Source organism: Gracilinanus agilis, chromosome 4 (genome assembly GCF_016433145.1).
Source record: "Gracilinanus agilis isolate LMUSP501 chromosome 4, AgileGrace, whole genome shotgun sequence".
In the NCBI taxonomy this organism is placed as follows: domain Eukaryota; kingdom Metazoa; phylum Chordata; class Mammalia; order Didelphimorphia; family Didelphidae; genus Gracilinanus; species Gracilinanus agilis.
In genome coordinates this window covers 256890549-256902963 of record NC_058133.1, presented here as the reverse complement: position 1 = coordinate 256902963, position 12415 = coordinate 256890549, and the positions used below count along the sequence as shown (strand labels likewise).

At 38.1% G+C, this 12415-nt stretch overlaps 1 protein-coding gene across 1 annotated transcript; it reads right to left on the bottom strand.

Moving 5' to 3' along the window:
* Window positions 1-293: 293 nt before the first annotated feature.
* AIF1 (allograft inflammatory factor 1) lies at window positions 294-2016 on the bottom strand. Its single transcript, XM_044673850.1, has 6 exons — window positions 1952-2016; window positions 1695-1756; window positions 1535-1601; window positions 1182-1223; window positions 771-933; window positions 294-459 (listed from the first exon to the last, which is right to left on the bottom strand). Exons 1-6 carry the CDS (start codon window positions 1974-1976, stop codon window positions 375-377), a joined length of 444 nt encoding a protein of 147 aa, XP_044529785.1. The 5' UTR covers window positions 1977-2016; the 3' UTR covers window positions 294-374.
* Window positions 2017-12415: the final 10399 nt, after the last annotated feature.

Below are 12415 nucleotides of genomic sequence, written 5' to 3'. Positions count from 1 at the left end.
ACAAAATGTAGGAAAAGGTCACTAAATGTGGAGTCAGGAGACTTCTTTTGATTCAAATGGGGGGAAGAGAGTGGGAGGGAGGATTAATACTTCCATTTTCTATCCCATCTGGCAATTGTGAAAAACATTTTACGAACTTAAAGCACTCAGTAAGTTCCATAACTGAGTAGGCATTTGCAATATACTTGTCATCTATTGATTATCTAAATGAGAGGGCCCTTCTACCCCAACTGTACTATTCCCCTCCCCAAATAAATCAAATAGGACTAATCTTAAAGAAGGAATTTATTTAATTCACAGCTTACTGGAACTGGAAAGTTTTGATTCCCCATTTTGGTGTAGGGGAAGATGAAGCCCTAAGTAGCCCTTCCAAATTAAGGCAATTCAGAGATTGCTTTCTTGGCTGGGGGGGCCATGGGTTTCTCTTGTTCTCTGTTTTTCTCCTCATACATTAGGATCCTGAATTGGAAAAATTGGAAAGATAGAAGGATGGGAAATGGGGGAGAGTCTGTTTGAGAGAGGACATAAATTGTCAGAACCAAGTGAGTTAAGAAGACAGATTGGGGTATGACGGTAACTAAGGTCTTCAGAAACATGGGAGGGAGTGGGTGGAAGGGGGAAAAAGAACTATAGCTTTGTTGGGGAAAGTGGGCCAGACTGGGGAAGATATAGGAGGGAGGGCTGGGGAATGGGGAGGGCCAGAACCCAGGAGAGTATTCAGATGAAGAATATGGGAGATGTAGGATAGTTTGTGGGGGACTGACACTTACATTTTAAGAATGGCTGATCTTTTGCCTAGCATCATCCTGAGGAAGTCAGGGTAGGAGATGGTCTCCCCAGGACCATTTGCCACTTCTATAATTAGCTTCTTCAGCTCCAAGTGAGTCTTGGGAACTCCTAGTTTCTCCAGCATTCTCTTCAGGGACATAATATCTTCCACATTCATTGAATAGGGTCAAACAACCCCATTCCTTTAGATTCCCATCCTCTTCTTTCTCACCCCATGAAGGGAGTAAATCCCACCCCACCATGTGAATAGGATTGAAGCAAATGCCAAGCTTGGGGTGGAATCTTTTGCCAAACTTGGCAAAGACTCAGGATAGATCACCCTCTCCCATCTCTAGACATGTTTTTGGAAGAGTTATCACTTTCTCCCACCCTCAGAATTACCCCATTCTCACCAATATTGCAGTCTCCATTCAGGTCAAACTCCAGATATTTTTCTGAAGAGGGGAGGAGAAAAAAAAGGGAGAGTAGGAGGGAGGATTAGGAAGGATAGGAGAGACAGGTTATTGGCAGGAGAGGAGTTAAAGAGGAGGGGTTGGATAGCTGGGATGGGAGATAGGGACAATTAGAGAAACTGCCTCGGAAAAGTGGGAAACAAATGGGTACTATTTTGAAATTGGGCTTGAGGGTAGGGGGAACAAGCAAGAAGAGCTAATTGGTAGGGCAGACAGCTTCTCCTCAAGTGCAGAGACATTTTGTGTCTATTAATGGCTCCCTGTACCAACCAGAATTCTTCCCATTGTCTTACTCTTAAAGGCTTCCAGTTTGGGGAGTAGATCCTCATCACTACTGTATTTGGGATCATCCAGGAATTGCTGTGAGGGACAGGCAAGGAAATCAGAAATCCTCTCCTCAAGCCTGGCTTCCCTTTCTTTTTTGTTCCCTCCCATTTTTGTTCATCTTTTTACCTGGTTGATTCTATCCAGTCTCTCCTCCTGTTCAACTTTCAGGAGTCCAAAGGCCTTGCCCCCTAAGAAGGAAGGTAGAGACAGAAATTAATAGTACTCAACTGACTTTCATATTTCTTACCTTCTTGCCACACACAGTACTCTTAATATCCTCATCTCACATCCCTGTTGACAACCTACTCTTAGAATTCCCTTCTCTTTCCTCCCCTATCCAACTCTCCCAGTTCTGCCCCTACTACCATAACTCTCTCCCTTACCCTGAAAGTCTTTGGTCTGGTTCATGACCTCTATGGGGCCACAGGAGAGTTGGAGGCAGGCAAAGCTGTCTGTCCCTCTGCAAATCCTCTCCAGGCTAATTTCTTCTGCTGCCTACCTCCTAGACTTCCTCTTTCCTGGAACCCCTTCTCTACCACCTCCTTGGCTTCACTTCCCCATCAGCTTTTGCTGACTCTAGCATGCTAAGGGAGGGGCTGGACTAGGGGTATATAGGGTGAATAAAAGAGGGAAAGGAGAATAATAAATGACCCTATAAAATAAAAGAGTCCCTGGCATCCAACCTTTGGCCTTCTTGTTCTACTTCTCTGTTCATTTTCTCCTAGGGAGACTGAGATAACAATGAATCTCCTATTTCCAGAAATATTCCACTACTGAGCTACCTAAGGCTGCATCCACTTTCCCCTCATATAACTGATTTCTGCATCTGAATCTGAAAGTTTTTACTTTCTATTGTACTTGCTCTGACTCTTGGTAGGCCAGTGTGAATTTGTAATACCCCAACCAGACTTCCTTAAGTTTTCTGTAGTTTTCCCTATTCAGTAGGTATCCTTGACAAGAAAGACATTTTTTTCAACCTGTTCCCTTCCTCCCTCTTCATTCCCTCCAGGTATCTATGTCTTTTCATCAAATTGCCTAGGGCCAATGACTAGACCTCTCCACACAAGAAGGAAACTGTTAAAGTTGAAGAAGAGAAGGAAAAAGCCTGGAGAGGATATGCCATTTGATGTGTAGGATATATATGTGTTTAGAGGCAGGTAGGAATAAATCATGGGCTTTATATGAATTGGTGAATCTTCACTAGAACAAAAATGGAAAGATAGCAAGAACCCCACAGCAAAAAGGAGGGACATTAGATTCCAGAATAGTTTCTTGCACTAGGAAGCATAGAGAAGTCCCCCATAGCTCCAGTACTGATAAAGAATGTTCGACCTTGAAGATTATAAGAAGGAGGAAGAGAGAAGTTTGGTGAGGGGAAATACAGGGAGAAAAGCTAGTTTGGGGAGAGAGGAACATCTAATGCTATATTATAAGAGGAAGAACATAGGCTAAAAACAGATGTGAAAGGAGGGTTTTGGGTAGCAGCTAGGTAGCTCAGTGGATAAAGAGCCAGGCCTGGAAACAGGAAGTCCTGGGTTCAAATCTTACCTCAGATACTTCCTAGCTGTGTGACCCTGGGCAAGTCACTTAACCCTCATTGTCGTATCCTTCTGGCTCTTCTGCCTTAGAACCAATACTTAAGTGTTGGTTCTAAAATGAAAGGTAAGTGTTTTAAAAAAAAGAAAAGAAAAGAAAGGAGGGTTTTGAAAAATAAATATATAAGTATACCTCCAGTTCTAGGACCTAGGTATCAAGTTCCTATTGACCAAAGACATGAAAGCATAGAGGTGGAGGTAGGATAGGGGAATTAGCCTGGATTGGGAGTCCTGGTAGTATTTTGAGGGAGAAGGTATTTACATCCTAAGGAGAAAAGGGGACAGGAAAGTTAGGTGATTGGGTGTTGATGTGGAAGAAGAAATTGAGATTGTTTGGAGGTCCAGGGAAAGAAGATTTTCATACATCTTCTCTGTAGTTCTTGATTTTTGTCTATAGAATTAAGGAGTTGGAATGAATGTCTCTTCTGTGATCCCATTGTCACCCAGGAGAGGACCTCTTCTGTTCTTTCATGAGAACTGCCAGGAGAGGCTGGCTATTGGTTCAGCCATTTTTATCAGAGTATGGAGATAAAGAATAGAAAAGTAGAATCCAGAGATTGCCTAGGCCACTTTGATTGTGCCATGAACCTATTGTAGATATGGGAGATCTATAGCCATGTCACTTGACCTTAGACCTCTGCAAGATTGGGCAGTGGATGTTTAAATCAGGCTTGGTAGCATTGTCTGTCACATTGGTTAAAATTCAGTCAATAGTACATATCAGAAGTACCCACTAGATGGCAAGCTATTCTAGCCAGTGGCCAGATGTGGGAAAGCCAAGCAAACCAACCAATGTAGTATTTCATTTGGCTCCTAGAGGACACCAAAGTCCTGAGATATTTAAAAATAAATTTATTATTTGTATATTTTTAACATCTTTTCTTTTTAAAATTTGAGTTCCAAATTCTCTCCTTTACTCTTACTCTTACCAAAGAATGCAAGCAATATAAAAGCAATTATACTCGTGAAATCAGACAAAATGAATGTCCGTATTAGCTACATTTTTTTTTAAAAGCAAGAAAAAGAAACTGAGAAAATTAATGCTCCAATTTGTACAGTTCATCAGCTTTCTCTGGGGGTGGACAGCATTTTTTCAGCATGAGTCCTTTAGAATTGTCTTGGAATTTTAAAAAAATTGTCTTAGAATCATTACATTGGTCAGAATAATCAGGTCTTTCACAGTTGATCATCATTACAACATTGCTTTTGCTGCACATAATGATCTCCCAGTTTTTCTCACTTCACTTTGCATCAGTTCATAGAATTCTTGCCAGATTTTTCTGAAACCACCCCTCTGTCATCTGAACAGAGTGGGGCTACTTTTCACCTTCAGTTCTGGTATAAAACTTGGCCCTTGCTTATTCTATTGCTTCCCAAGATTTAGCCTAGCTGATGAAATTTTCTAAGTATATAAAGTAACAAACAATTATAGTTGTCTTAGATCCACTCCTAACCTCCTGAAGTATTTTATTCTCACTTTTTCTTCCCTCTGTAGCCATTAACTTATATATCTGACATTTGGATCACTGTAGTTTTAATAAATATGAAATTAAGGGGTATAAATCAGGAAAGTTTCTTACATACAAAGAAATAGGTTTCTTTCCCTTTTCCCTGTAGTCATCTCTGAGGAGAGGGAAGGTCATATACATGTATAAGGTTCATAAAGAAAAGAGGAAGGAGTTTTGTATCTTTTTTTTTTTTTTAAACCCTTACCTTCCATCTTAGAACCAATACTGTGCCTCTAAGACAAGAATAGTAAGAACTAGGCAATGGGGGTTAAGTGACTTGTCCAGGGTCATGCAGCTAGGAAATATCTGAGGCTGGATTTGAATCCAGGACCTCCCCTCTCTGGGCCTGGCTCTTAATCCACTGAGCCAACTAGCTGCCCCTGTATCATTCTTTTTTTTAAAAAAATTTTATTTATTTAATTAAGAATATTTTTCCACAGTTACATGATTCATGTACTTTCCCTCCTCTCCTCCCACCCCACCCAATAGCCAATGAACAATTCCACTGGGTTTTACATGTGTGATTGATCAAGATCTATTTCCATATTATTAATATTTACATTAGGGTGATTGCTTAGAGTCTACATCCCCAATCATATCCTCACTGACCCATGTGATCAAGAAGTTGTTTTTTTTCTGTGTTTCTACTTCCACAGTTCTTTCTCTGGATACGAATAGTGTTCTTTCTCATAAGTCCCTCAGAATTGTCCTGGATTATTGCTAGTAGAGAAGTCCATATGAATTTTTTTCTTTCACTAATTTATCTATCTAATTATTTATTTATTTGTTCACTTGTTTATTTGTTTTTTATTTTTAATATATTCCCAAAGTTACATGTTTCATGTTCTTTCCCTCTCACCCAAACTCCCCTAGCCCCCCTTAGCCAACGCACAATTCCACTGGGTTTTACATGTATCATTGATTAAGACCTAATTCCATATTATTGATAGTTGGACTAGTTATTGTTTAGTGTCTACATCCCCAATAATATCCCCATCAGTCCATGTGTCCAAGCAGTTGTTTTTCTTCTGTGTTTCTCCTCCCGCAGTTCTTCCTCTGAATGTGGCTAGTTTTCTTTCTCATAAGTCCCTCAACTTTGCTCTGGATCCTTGCATTGTACCACAGTGTATCAGTTTCTGTGTACAATGATCTCCTGGATCTACACCTTTCACTCTGCATCGATTCCTGGAGGTCATTCCAGTTCACATGGAATCCCTCCAGTTCTTAATTCATATGAATATTTTTTGTACAAGTCTTTTTCCTTACTATCCCTTTGGGGTATAAATCCAACAGTGTTATGGCTGGATCTCAAAGGGCAGACAGTCTTTTAAAGCCCTTTGGGCATGGTTCCATATTGCCATCTAGAATGGTTGGATCAATTCACAACTCCACCAGCAATTCATTAATGTCCCAATTTTGCCATTTCCCCTCCAACATTTATTACTTTCCTTTGCTGTCAAGTTAGCCAAACTGCAGGGTGTGAGGTGGTACCTCAGAGTTGTTTTGATTTGCATTTTTCTAATTATAAGAGATTTAGAACACTTTTTCATGTGCTTATTGATATTTTTGATTTCTTTACCTGAAAATTGCCTACTCATGTCCCTTGCCCATTTATCAACTGGGGAATAGTTTGCTTTTTTGTACAATTGATTTAGCTCCTTATAAATTTAAGTAATTAGACCTTTGTCAGAGGTTTTTGTTATGAAGATTTTTTTCCCAATTTGTTACTTCCCTTCTAATTTTGATTGCATTAGTTGTGTTTGTACAAAATCTTTTTAATTTAATGTAATCAAAATTATTTATTTTACATTTTGTAATATTTTCTAACTCTTGGTTGGTCTTAAAATCTTTCCTTTTACCGTAGATGTGACAGTATACTATTCTTTGTTCACTTAATTTACTTATAGTTTCCTTCTTTATATTCAAGCCATTCTGAATCTATCTTGGTGTGTAGGGTGTGAGATGTTGGTCTAAACCTAATTTCTCCTATACTGTTTTCCAATTTTCCCAGCAGTTTTTGTCAAATAGTGGATTTTTGTCCCAAAAGCTGAGCTCTTTGGGTTTATCATACACTGTCTTGCTGAGGTAATTTATCCCAAGTCTATTCCACTGGTCCTCCCTTCTGTCTCTTAACCAGTACCAAATTGTTTTTATGACCACTGCTTTATAGTATAGTTTAAGATCTGATGGATTGCTAGGCCCTCCTCCCTCACATTTTTTTTCATTATTTCCTTTGATATTCCTGATCTTTTATTCTTCCAAATGAACTTTGTAATAGTTTTTTTTTAACAGTAAAAAAGTTTCTTGGTAGTTTGATAGGTATGACACTAAATAAATAAATTTGCATCATTCTTTAGAAAGAAAGAAATACAGAGAGAGTAGAGGTTCTCCAGATCCCTAGTCTAATTTCTGAGCAGGATTCATAGTTGTTTATGGTGGTTCAGTGAGTAAGAATGCTGGATTTAGAATCAGAAAAGTGTTAAGGACTAGGCAATTGGGGACTAAGGTAAACCCCGGGGCCTGACTCCACATTTGAATTTAGGATCTCCTTTCTCTAGGCCTGAAGCTCAATTCATTAAGCCAATTAGCTTCTCCCACCCTAGCATTTCTTTTATAATGTTCTCTGTTGAAGAGAAAATCTATATGACCAAAGAGCAATCCGATTAACTATAGGAGGGTCTCAGAATATGCTCTACCTAGTTTCACTAAAATTGTTTTGGTCCTATGAGATGATTATATTTTTTAAATGAATCTATATATTTATTTTTATATACATTCATAATCTAACCTTTCCACTATCCCCAGTAAGTCAAAGAGATCAAGGAAGGAAGGAAGGAAGGAAAGAAGGGAGGAAGGAGAAAAAAAGGAAGGAAGGAAAAAAGAAAGGAAGGAAGTGCCATGGGATGTCGTACTCCCAAATTCTATAAGTGTTTCAGGCCAAACTGTAAGCAGGAAAATTCATTTGCTTCCTTGCATCCTTGTGATTAGTAACCCTAAAACATCAAAAAAAACAAAAAAATAAGACTCTGCTGTATCAAAGAGAAAGTCCCTTAAGAGAATTATCCTCCTTGGATTGTCCTCTAGGTTTAGAGATGGACATAGAGATATACCTCCAGGCTGTGCTTTGATACCATCAAGTTGTATCTAAGACATCTATTTGTCCCCTAAACTATGAGGGTCACCCCCTATGTCTTTAGGACATAAGATACTACTCTGATCCCTGGCAGATGACCACCCCACCCCTCCCAACTTGTGCCTGAGCACATACCTTTCTCAAGTCATGTATCACCTGTCTTAAATCATATAAAGACCTCAGAATGGATCTCCTCAAGGAGGCAACTTTCTATCTATGCTGTCCTCCCGGCCCAATTCAACATTACCTTCTAAATTAATAAATTTCTCTTTTTATTTTTATGCTAAGTTTTGGAGTCTTGCATTCTTGCAAAGGGTACCCATCCTGAACCCAGGGGGTTCACCTCAAGTCCTCCACAACAGAAGGAAGGAAGGAAGAACTGTCAGTAGGGACACTGCTTAAGAAGATATCCCAGTCCAGGACCATAAATATCCAGAGAGTTAAAAGAATATTTGGCTACTGAGATAATTTAGTTGGCTAGTTCATCAACTTTTTAGTGAGGTGGATAGAGATAGTCACCTATCAGTTTCAAATCAAAGGGGAAAGCTATTTGTGTAAAGGGTGCTCAATTAGTTCATTGCCTTTGACTGGTTGATTAGCTTAGTTAAATGTATAGTTATTTAGTTAAGTGTATAATTAGATGTGTGGCTGGTTAGTAATATTGTATAGTTACATGACTGGATAGCAATATCATGATAACTGATTGAAAAGTGAGTAGAAGTATTTATGATTCAGCTTTTAGGTACCTTGGGGAGGATAAAGCAATCCTTTTAGAGATGGTGTGTTGGACCACCCCCACCCCCCACCCCCGCCTCCACTCTACCCCCTTCAAACCAAATGCTGCATCCCACCCTCCCCACTTCAGTTCCCCTCTTTAGCCCTCCCCACCTTACCCCAGACAGGGCTGCTAGGCAGAGAGGTGGGTGAAGTGAGGAATGTCCTCAGGTACATGAAGAGGGGGAAGGGAATAGCTCTGTCCTGAGTCCCTCTGGCTTTCTAGTAAGGAACTCTGGCTAGAGACAGCAGGTGTGCCCACATGCCATAGGTTCACCATCATTGTGTTAGAATGTGATATAAATCATTTAACTTGGTCAGTTAGTTTAGTAGTTAAATGATAAAGAGGAGATGGCTTATAGTCACAACTAGCTTCCTTTATAATTAACTTCCTTCTCCACTGCGCCCAAGGACATTTTTTCATATCACCTGCCCCTCTGCATAACAGCCCAGTGGGAGCGCTTCCTCCCTCCCAACTGGGGTTAAGGGGTGACTCACATGTGGCATGAGAGTACAATTTGGGCATTTGGTCTCTAAAAGGTTCGCCATCACTGCCCTAGAAATTGCCTACCCATTTTGTATGGCCCTTGACCCAAGAATGGTTTTTACATTTTTAAATAAAGTTTTATTGTATTTAAAAATGTAAAAATCGTGCTTATCTGGCAGCATGGTACAAAAATAGGCCATGATTTTCAACCTATATAGCTGCCAACATGTGTAAGAAAAAAAAAAAAAAACAAACAAGTGGGATATAGAACAGTTAGATACCAGGCCTGGGGATGGGAATTCATGGGTTCAAATCTGGCCTTCACTTACACTTCTTGGCTGTGAGACTGTGGGCAAGTCACTTAACTCCATTTGTCTAGCCCTTACTTAGTATCAGTTCTAGGACAGAAAGTAAGGTTGGTTTTTTGTTGTTGTTTTTTTAAGAAAAAACAAATAGGATAGAATCTTTCATTCCGTTTTCATTCCCACTTACCATTTTAACTTTTTTATTTGTTCTAGCTTCTCTGGGTATGTGGTACCCTTTACTTGCACTAACTAAGCTAATTTATGATTAGACTTTAGAAAATTTATTATGAAAAAAAATCTTTAGGTGGCAACTGGGTAGCTCAGTGGATTGAGAGTCAGGTCCTAGGTGCAAAACTGGCCTCAGACACTTCCTACCTGTGTGACCCTGGGCAAGTCACTTAACCCCCATTGCCTTAAAAAAAAAATTAAAAAAAAAATTTTTTTTTAATAATCTAGAGTTGAACAGGTAAATACAAAGCTTCCTTGCCTGTTTCTGGCCAACCATTTAGACTAGTGCTTGAGTACTTTAAAGATGATTAACATGTATTTATGATTCAGCTTTTGGGTACCTTGGGGATGATAAAGCAATCCCTTTATTGGCTACCCAGCAGGAAAAAACAATGACTCCCTAAACCTTTAAAAAGGGAATAACTCCACCATTGTCTGTCTCTTTCCTGAAGTTCTAGCTGCTATTATATAATTCTGGAACTTCTCATGATGGATAGGGGAGGACTAGCCCATCTATATTCTGGCAGTAAATCTACTATTCTTATGTGGTTTCCACATTAGGAAGCTTCCACTAAGTGAACTTGAGCCTGGACCTCTGGCTGAAATCCTTCTGATTTGTGTTCCCTTGCCTGATCCTTGGTAACTGACATCAGTCTTGAAATGGATGTGTCTAAGCTTATACCTCTTTTTCTGAATTCAGGGACTTATATCTGTTTACTCTCCCCTCTCAACTTGGAAAGTAACTAATTTTTCCTCCACTTAGAAATCAGATTACTAAATTTTGTATACTGTTTCCTTTTAACTAACTGGCTTTATTTTATTAATTGTTTTTAATGTATAAAAATCTGTCTCCCCCTATATTTAGAATCCAGAACTAAGCTGTTGGAAGGAGACTGGTCCTAATTTGTTAGGCAATTAGTATGCATTGCTTAGTAAATTGACATGCTCAGGAAATCAAAACTTTGTTTTTTCAGTCATTTCATCTTTTACCCACCACATTCTGTCAATTGATGCTTGTGAGTATTTGTGTGTGTTTCTAGGAAATGAATTGCTGTCCCATACCTCATTGATATTGTACATCGAATATCTTTCTACTCCTTATTTAGGAAAGAACCTAACCATTAAGTAAATCACAGCCAGCATGGGGGTGTTATGAGATAAAAAGTATGAGAAAAATGATCCTACCCCTTTTCATCAAACTCCAATTTCCCCTAGCACTGAACTCAGTCTACCACACACTCCTGGTCAAGAGCAGAAAGGTCCCTTAGTAAACCAGATATGGTACAATGCCCTAGCCACTTGGGCTCAGTAGTTTTCAACTGTTCTATTTTTTAACTCACTTGTTTCTGTGTTGTTTTTTCTTCTTCTTATTTCTCAGTGTGAAATAAGAAACTCCAGAGGAAATAATTTTAAGAACAAATAGTTTAGAGCACAAAGTGGTAAACCTTATCCACATAACAGACTCTCTGAAAATTAAAATGGAACAAGTAGAAGTCAGTGACTCTATGAAAAAATAAGAAATAATTGGAACAAATTCAAAAGATTGAGAAAAATAGAAGAAAATGTAAAGTATCTTCTATTAAAAACAATAGACCTGGAAAACAGATCAAGAAGAGGTAACAGACTGCATGATAACCATGACCAAAAAAGCCTGGATACAGCATTGCAGACATCATAAATGAAAGTTGTTCTCAATTTATTAGAATTAAAGGTCAAAGTGGAATTAGAAAGAAACTATCAACCATCTCTTGAAAGAAACCCCAAAATGAAAACTCTCAGGAATGTCATTGTTCAAATCTAGTCTTCAGTCAAAGAAAAACTGCTTCAAATAGCCTGCAAGAAAGAGTTTGAGTATCATGGAACTACAATCAGGATCACACAAGACCTGAAAACTATTACTCTAAAAAAAGAAAAAATCTTGGCATATGATCTATTTCAAAAGGCAAAAAAACTTATAACCAAGAATAATTTATTCTGAAAGTCTAAGTATAATCTACTTGGGGAAAAATTAATCCTTGATGGAATAGAGAACTTTGAAGCATCTCTAATGAAAAGACCAGATCTGAACTTTTTTTAATTGCAAAGAACTGGAAATTAAAGAGTTGTTCATCAGTTGGAGAATAATTGAACAAATTACAACCTATGAATATAATGGAATACTATTGTAGTATAATAAATGAAGAAAGAGACCTGAACAGATGCACAGTGAAGAGAGTAGAAGCAGGAGAATAATTTATATTTTTACATCAATATTGTAAAAATGAACAGTTCTGAAAAACTTATGAACTCAGATCAATCTGATGGGCAACCAAGATTTCAGAGGATTGCTAAATAGTTATGCCCATTTCATGACAGGGAGATGAAAGATTGACATACAGAATAAGAAACCTGTTTAAAGATGTGGCTAATGTTGGAATTTGTTTTGCTTGACTATGTTTATCTGATATAAGACGTCTACATTTCTATTCCTTTTCTTTGTTTCTTTTTGTTTCTTTCTCTTTTTTTTAGTGAATGTTAAAAGAAATGGAAAGGAGAAAAAAATAAGTGCTTGAACCTACAGCATGAACAAATCATAGAAACAACAGATAATTTCAACAAAGAAAATTATCAACAATGAGACAACATACCAATACTTTAAAATTTTGTCTTTAAATAGCTTTATAAACAAAAGAATGAACAGAATCTGAGATGCAACTAAAAAACTAGAAAAACATCAAATTAAAAAACCAACTAGACACCAAAATTAAAATGGCAAAAATCAAAGACAAAAATTAACTGACTGAAAGTAAAAAAGAAAACAATAAATTGAATTTTAAA